Source organism: Amborella trichopoda, chromosome 12 (genome assembly GCF_054954075.1).
Source record: "Amborella trichopoda isolate Santa Cruz 75 chromosome 12, AtrichopodaSantaCruz75HAP2 v2.0, whole genome shotgun sequence".
Classification (NCBI taxonomy): Eukaryota; Viridiplantae; Streptophyta; class Magnoliopsida; order Amborellales; family Amborellaceae; genus Amborella; species Amborella trichopoda.
The window spans coordinates 15864493-15873287 of NC_142347.1; the positions used below are offsets into that span (position 1 = coordinate 15864493).

Sequence of the window (8795 nt, forward strand, 5' to 3'; positions counted from 1 at the left end):
GAACTTTCTATATTACTTCTACATGAAAATATTTTTTTCCAAATTCCATCTTTTAAATCTTTTCTATCATTTGCAAAAAAATTGTGTTCTACGGTTTCATTTGGTTTTTACTTTTTTTTTTTTTTTTTTTATCTTTATCAATTTTAAAATTTTTATTTTCCCAAATTTAGAGCCTTTATCCTAAATGTACTAATGAGTCCACTTGGACTCACCGGAGTAACCTTGCTTGGGCAGCATCGAGTTCGACGGCCCGGCTGAGTTTCATAAAATTGCTACAAAGGTATCTTAATAATTATAAGAAATGAAGCTTGAAAATTCATTACAAACTTGGAACCAGATTCTTTGATGATGGCAGTGACTCCTCTGAGGTAAGCAGTTAAATAAACTTTCTTGTGTAGTTGGAAAAGTAAGAGAAGTCATTTTAGGGACAAAGACAAGTAGGTATATGCTTTAATTTTTGTGGGTCCTGAATTTAGGGGCTTGGAGGAAATCAGTATACGCATTAATTTATATATGCATTAATTTATGAGAGATTAGGGAAAAAGAAAGTAAAATTTGGGTCCTATATTTAGAGATTAGGGAAAAAGAAAGTAAAATTTGGGTCCTATATTTAGAGATTTGGGAAAAGAAAGTAAACTTTCTCATGTATTTGAAAGGGTAGGAGAAGTCATTTTTGGGACAGAGATAAGTAGGTATATGCTTTAATTTATGTGGGTCCTGAATTTAGGGACTTGGAGATAAATAAATATATACATTAATTTATGTGGGTCGTATATTGAGAGATTTGGGAAAAAGAAATCAGTATGTCCATTAATTTGTGTAGCCCAAATTGGTACTCTTCTTCAATCTCAACGTAATCGCCCCAGTGTATGCTTTCTCGAGTAAAACCTTTATCTAGGTGTACATTTAGTGTCTATAAATAATAATTAATTTTATCTAGAATAAAATATTTAATCTACGAGAAATTTTTGTTATTTGATATATACTTTGATGTAACTATTTTGTGTCTTTTCAGCTATTTTTACTTATTTCAGATTTAAAACATTTGTTTCTCAGTTATGTTCACTAAAGTAAAGACAGTATTTCAAAATATAAAACTTATATATTACTCCAAAGAAGACAAACATATTTTATCTCAGATAACATGACAATGCCAAACAACATATAATTTATTATTAGGATTAATTTTTTGAAAAATTTAGATGTGATTGATAGAATGAGCAGACAAGAGCATCACAAATTGCTCGTCCATTACATCAAGCAGGGGAACTAAGGACCACTTGTGCTGTAATGCCAAACTCAAAAAGGTGTGAGGTGCTCCATTTTCATGTGGTAGACTCCAAGTCTTGAAGAAAGTAGAATGCTTATTTAAGTTTACCCACCCATGCATCTCTCCACTCCAATGCAACTATGGAGCTGTCTCACTTTCTGCCATTTTTTAAGCTCATCCTCTTTTCTTTCTCCATGACTCTGCCTATTATGTGTGTATCACACTTATCATTACTCAACAACCTCACCGACCAACAAGCCCTGCTTTCCTTCAAAGACCCTGTTACCTTGGATCCTTATAATGTCTTAGGTAACTGGAACACCAGCATGAACTTTTGCAATTGGACTGGTGTCTCATGTAGCAAACGCAGGCAGAGGGTAACCTACTTGAACTTGGCAAGCACTGGATTGCAAGGCATGCTCACCCCCCACATAGGGAATCGATCATTTTTGCAGGTTCTTACCTTACGAAACAACAGCTTCCATGGAAGCATACCTCCAGAAATCGGTCGCTTGTATCGCTTGCAAGTCCTTCACATTGGCCGAAACCAATTGGAGGGGAGATCCCACCAAGCATCAGTGGATGTAAAATGTTGCAGTGGTTGATATTGTTATATAACAGGTTGGAAGGATGCATCCCTAAGGAACTGGGTCTTCTACAAAAGATCAAGGTGATGAATCTTGGTGTTAATTTCCTTACATGCACTCTTCCCTCATTACTCGAAAATCTTCCTACCTTCGAGGAAATTGACCTACATGAGAATCTTCTGCATGGCAGCATACCTGATGATATTGGATTTTTAAGCAATTTAGCCTTCCTAAATTTCCACACTAACAACTTGAGTGGATTTATTCCTTCATCACTATTCAATATGTCGTCCTTGATATATTTAGTCCTCTATTCCAATTATTCCTCTAGTTCACTTCCTGCAAATATGGGTTCTATGTTGCCTAATCTTGCAGAACTTTACCTTTGGAGCAACCGAGTGGGCCAATTCCATCTTCTTTACATAATGCTTCAAAGCTCACCGTACTCGAGCTACAGAAAAACCAATTCAATGGACCGGTACCCACATCTCTTGGACATCTAAGAGCCCTCAAAGTACTCCACCTCAATAACAATCGCTTAGAGAATTGGCCTGGAAGTCCTAACCTCAGTTTCATTGATTCTTTAACTAATTGCACATTCATGGAAGTACTACAACTAGGAAATAATCCGATTGCAGGTTTTATGCCTGACTCCATAGGAAACCTCTCAAACAATCTTAAATCCTTTACCGTTGGTGGTTGTCATATCGTGGGAAGCATCCCAGAAAGCATTGGCAACCTCCAAAGTTTGACAGGTTTGGATTTAGGTGACAATCCATTAGTGGAAGGATCCCATCAGAGATAGGTAGATTGCATAAGATTGAAGACTTGATACTCTACAGGAACAAGTTGGAAGGATCCATCCCCACAGAGTTTGGTCAGTTGCAGAGTTTGCTCTACTTGTACCTCAACGACAACATGATTTCTGGTTCCATTCCCCCTTCCATTAACAACCTCACGAAAATCTGTCTTAAACCTGGGCAACAATAAATTATCTGGTGAGCTACCTACTGGAATATGGAGCCAAGCATTGCTTGAGGAAGATTTATCACGAAACTCCTTCTCGGGGCGTTTGCCCCCAGAGATGGGAGGTTGATGTTGATCACTGTTATCTTACGTGATAATCTTTTATATGGAAATTTAACTAACAACATGGGAAACCTCCAGGCTCTTGAAAACCTCAACCTTTCTTTTAATTCATTTCAAGGAGCAATCTCGAGAACATTTGGAGATATGATAAGCTTGAAGTACATGGATATCTCTTCCAATAAATTGTCTGGTGAAATCCCAGGATCATTGTGTTCACTTAAATTCCTCTGGTTTTTAAACCTTTCTTTCAATGATTTAGAAGGGCCAATCCCAAGCAAAGGAGTATTTGCAAATATTACTGCTGATTCTCAGTGGAAACCCACGACTGTGTGGACCCCCAAAGCAAAGAGTGCCAGCATGCCCGATCAATTCTACATCACCAAGGTCAAGGTCATGGACAAGATCATTGGCATCTAAAATCCCTCTTGGGATCATATGTGCCATTCTCTTTAGTCTTTTATGCTTTTATCTGGTTTCCTTTAGGAGGCATGAGCTGAGGAGTGTTATAGCTGATGGTGTATCACAAATAAAGGGTATAAGGTGGATATCTTACTATGAGCTTCTCCGGGCAACTAATAACTTCAACAACTCAAACTTACTTGGAATTGGTAGTTTTGGCTCTGTATACAAAGGAATCGTATCAGATGGTTCACTGGCGGCAATCAAAGTTATGAATTTGCAAAGAGAAGGTTCCACGAAGAGTTTTCACACAGAATGAAAAGTGATGCAAGAGATACGCCACCGAAACCTGGTAAAGATTATTTCAGTATGTTCCAATTTGGACTTCAAAGCTCTGGTTTTACAATTTATGGTCAATGGCGATTTAGAGAGTTGGTTGCACAATGAAGATGAGGCCCATTGTCGACTGAATCTTCTCCAAAGATTGGACATATTGATCGATGTAGCACATGCCTTGGAATATCCCCATCACGATTATTTAGTGAGTATTGTTCATTGTGATTTGAAACCTAGTAATGTCCTCCTAGATGAAGATATGACTGCACATGTTGGAGATTTCAGAATCGCAAGGCTGATTGGGGAACAAAACTTTTCCGGCCAAACAAGCACCATTGGGACAATTGGATACATAGCTCCAGGTTTGATTTCTTTCCCACATTGATTTTCTTTGGTATTTTATTATAAATAGAAGATTACATAGTTTTCAGTTGTTCCCATTTCATCTAAATTATTGCCATATGCAAGCCATACTCAACCGTAGCATTAAAAACCAATTCATGGACAGATGCACCACATGGTGTGTTAGCAAGAAAGCAGAAATATGTAGCAAAAGTAATAGTTCATAATTGTATAGATGTGGAACTCATTGAATGCATTCATGTTATAGAGAAGGGAGTAGTAAATACACCTGGAAGGATAAAGGGAAGAAAAATATTTAAAAAAAGAGGAAGAAAAACCATATATGCATTGTCTCGATTACTGGTTTCTTCCATTCATTTTCAAGTATGGTGGAAACACCATTTTTGAAGTCCATGTCTAAGGACGTCTGATACATTTAGCGAGTCGGCAAACTCACTAAAACAGTGTCCAACCATCATCTTATGTTATGGCCTCTCGCTCTCTCCATCCAAGACGATGTCAAACTCTCATAACCACATGTCCATATGGGCATTGGATTAGCCCTTAACTTTCCCCAAGAATACCCTTCTTTTGAGTTAAGGACATGTAATATCTAACATGGAGATCGTGAATATGAATAAAAAATAAATTTGAAAATTAAAAATAATAATTCTATTAAGAAGACATTTGGACCTTTTTTTTTTCAATTATTTTTGGACGAACCACCTATTTGCATCCACCCCATCTTTAAGATGGATGCTTTATACCTCATGGACCGCAAATATAGAAATGTGATCCCCACCACATGAAACAATTGAATTATTTATGTATTGACCTTAAATAAGTTAAAAAAATACAAGTTGATCTCTTTATACTCGAAAAGTACAATCAAGATCGGTCAGCACGACCTTTTTTTTTTTTTTTGACAAAATTACTCCCTTTGTTTAAGGATGTCATACTCAGACCATTTTTTTTCATTTAAAACTTAAAAATTACGGTTCGAGGATGGTATTCTCGGACCTTTTTTTTTTAAAAAAAAAAACTTAAGTTGAGGGCCAAGGATTTTAACCTCAGAAATGAAACTTAAGTTTTTTTTAAAAAAAAAGCGGTCTTACAATGCCATCCTTGAACCGCAACTTTAAGTTTAAAAAAAAAAAAGGCAAAAACTAAAAAGAGGCGATCCGAGGATACCATCCCTGAATCGCTTTTTTTTTTTCAAAACTTAAAAGTGGTTCAATGATAGCATCCTTTGGCCGCTTTTTATTTTTTTAAAACTTAAAAGCGGTCCGGGGATGTTTTTCTTTCAAAACTTAAAGTTGTGGTCTGAGGATAGCATCCCCAGACCGTTTTTTTTTTTCAAAACTTAAAGTTGCGATCCAAGAATGACATTCTCTGATCGAAACTTAAGTTTTGAAAAAAAAAAGCTGTTCGAGACTGCTATCCTCAGCCGCAATTGAAGTTTTGACCCAAAAAAAGCGGTCAGAGGATGACATCTTCGGACCAAGGGGTAATTCTGTAAAAATATAAAAGTCGCATTGATCGATCTTAATTGTAATTTTCAGGTATAAAAGAAGCAAATCGTATTTTTTAACTTATTTAAGGTCCATACATAGTTAACTCAACAATTTTCCTTGACTTCATGCAACGAGAAGCATTCGTTGCTCCACTATCTCACAATTTATATACCCAAACAAACAACTCAAAATGTAATGTTCATTCAAACCGACTTGGAGTAACTTTTGTCCCTGATCAGATGAACTCAAAACTTAAAACTATTTATTCGATAAGCACAGGTTTGTTAGTTTTGTACCTTGAATGGAAATAACTGCCATCGACCCGCTCAAGCCCCGAATTTTATAGGACAATCCAAAGTAGGAATATTATAATATGGTCCATAACAACCATAGTCATTGCCACCATTAAATCATTTATTGGACGGTGATAACCTCATGTTCATAGGCTCACAATGACCATATGGATCGCAGGACATTGGATAAAATTAAAGCATTAAGGTTTTTCTTTTATATTTTTACACAATAGGCATATTATTCCTCAAGGAAATTTTTACTGACCCAATTTGTTTGAACAATGATTAGAATATGGAACAGGGGGCAGTGTAACAACCAGTGGAGATGTCTATAGCTTTGGAGTAATATTATTTGAGATTTTTACAAGGAAGAGGCCCACTGATTCCATGTTTTCCAATGGTTTAAGCTTTACCAAAAATGGGTAGAACAAGAATACCCGGATGGAATGCTACAAGTTGTGGATGTGGATCTTTTGATGGAAAATGATAATCACAACAATCATAGCAAATCAAGACAACAATATTCAAGTTTAATGCTGAAATGCTTGTCATCAGTTATGGATGTGGGTTTGTTATGCACAAAGGCATGACCAAATGAGCGGATCAACATGAGGGCTGCAGTCTTAAAATTGGAAGACACAAGATCAAGCTACATCGCGATTTTGAGTGCCTGATTTTTTACACTCATTTCATATTATTCTCTTTTCTTCTTTTGTACTTCAGTGTTTTGGTTTTTGTTTTTAGTTCTTTTTTTTTTCTTTTTTTTTTGTGAAATTACAGTAATTTGTGAAGCAGAAGCTTTTTCCAAATTGTGAGTTGGTCATCTGAACAAAAGTTGAAAAGCTTTGATAATGGAAATCAAGAAACAAATCTTTTCGCCATGGTTCTCCTTTGTGGTTTTGATAGGAGTAAAAGTAAGAGCTGCTCAGCACAAGGGAAACAAATTGTGTTGACAACTGAACAAGTAGATGCACTCTATGTACATCTCGTTTTACAGTTTTGAAAGCCAAGGTTTTCCAAATGGACCTAGTTTCTATGCGGCCAAGCCCGTATATGTAGAAATGCAGGTCTTTTAATAAATATATTTTTGAGATGGATTTTAAGACTTAATTTTTTAAGGACATGTAATCTCTAACATGGAGATTGTGAATATGAATAAATACATAAATTTTGAAAAGTTGACAGTTAGTTTCCTTTGTTTTTAGAAGGAACATCAATTTAAAGATGGATGCTTTACACTTTCGGACGTAAAAATGCCGTCCAGCCGGCATGAAAAAGTTTTCCTTTCCAAATCCTGTTTTATTTTATTTTACAAACCTTGTAGATTCCCTCAGTTGGTGGATCTAAATTTGTAGACAACTTTATCGATAGTATTTTCATTAAAAGGAATGATTAAAAGGGTTTCCAATAGACCAAGTATTGGAATTTATAAAAAAAAATGGCCATTGGTTAGACACTTTGATAGTGCTGATTAACTATGTAATAACAGAGAAATTAAATGCTAGGAAGAAAGAATATCCCCCAGCCAATTTTCTTATCGTTTTTATTTTTCTTTTTTCAGATTGAATATCCCATTCCAAAAAATAACAACAACAATAATAATACAAATGCGTATTGAATAATCCAGTGAAGACTAAGGATAAGAACCACCCAGGTATGACCTGACAAAGATGGTGCCGACATAGCTAAAAGGACATGTAGCTTACCCCATGAGATAATACAGGATACTTGCTCGCGTAGGTAAAAGATTTCCATAGGAGTACTTTTTAGATTTAAAATTTTGGGATCCATTTTACAATCAACAAGTAATGACTATCTAAAAAAAAAATGAATGTTGAGTTTCTAAACACTTTGGTATGACTGTTTAAAATAAGATTGCCTCAAAACATTCTTAGAACCTAATTATTTTCAAGCATATATAAAAGGTTGCGGTTTGTATAGAGCTTAGGCTCTAAACAATCAAATTAGAGCCTACCTTCAAATAGTGTCGAGAAATGTGGTTTCAATGCTAGAAATCTTTTTGATAGCCTTAAAATATATCTTTATCTTTATTTATAAAGTTTAAAGCTTCAAAAATAGTGTAGATTAAGAGATATATGAAAACTTGAAAATCTTGAAAATTGAAGGTCCAAAAATGCGTTACAAAATACACTATTTTCAAAACTTGAAATCTATTTTTTTCTCATGTCCATGCATCTTGATGTCGAGATGATCAATTTGAGGATATATGAACATTAAAACAACATCTTCTAGTGAAATTTTTGAGGTAGGCTTGAATTTGATTGTTTAGAGCCTCGACTCTATATAAACTTTTCTCTATATAAAATGGGTATGCTTTTTTTTTTTTCCTTTTTTTTTCATTTAAGGTTAGTTACTAGGTTTAAATAGTTACATCATGAAAATTTAGAATACTAAAATTAATCACACATAGGGTTTTTACGGTCGGCCCAACAACGTAGCAACCCAGTGTTAGAACTGGAACCGGCTTGCTAGATCGGACTGGTAGGGTTCCAACTCCGGTTAAACCCGATTTTGAGTTTTTAATAGGTGTACTTAGCACCCCAAAAAAAGTCCAGACCAAAACCGTCCAAAATGTACACAAAAAGGCCGGTTTTAAAGCTAACAACCCGATTTTTTACCAAACCGATTTTTAGATCACTTAAATAACGAAATAACGTTGAAATAGCACCCTTTATAATATAATGGCCGTTATTTGTTAAAGCAGTCCAGGGCAATTTTTTTCCGCCATTCCACCAATTTTAGGTGAAATCGAGTTGTATTTTGATTTAAATTAGAGGGGTTTTAAAGTTTAATATGTTCTTCATAGGATTTTAGATCCTTTATTTTTAATTAAACAGGTTTTGTTTCTCGATTTTTGAGAAAATCAATTTCCAGCAGTGTTTTCTGAAAAACAGTTCATTCATCTGCCAAAGTGTTGTTTTCAGGCGAATTTGGGCACGATTTT

General features: G+C 35.3%; 1 protein-coding gene across 1 annotated transcript; it reads left to right on the plus strand.

Moving 5' to 3' along the window:
• Positions 1–1231: 1231 nt before the first annotated feature.
• Positions 1232–6711, plus strand: LOC18434185 (uncharacterized). The gene is given in 8 exon segments (XM_088852660.1): positions 1232–1822; positions 1825–2359; positions 2362–2630; positions 2633–2837; positions 2901–3254; positions 3256–4043; positions 6120–6241; positions 6244–6711. Coding segments are annotated over 8 exon segments (2862 nt in total). The 5' UTR covers positions 1232–1410; the 3' UTR covers positions 6421–6711.
• Positions 6712–8795: the final 2084 nt, after the last annotated feature.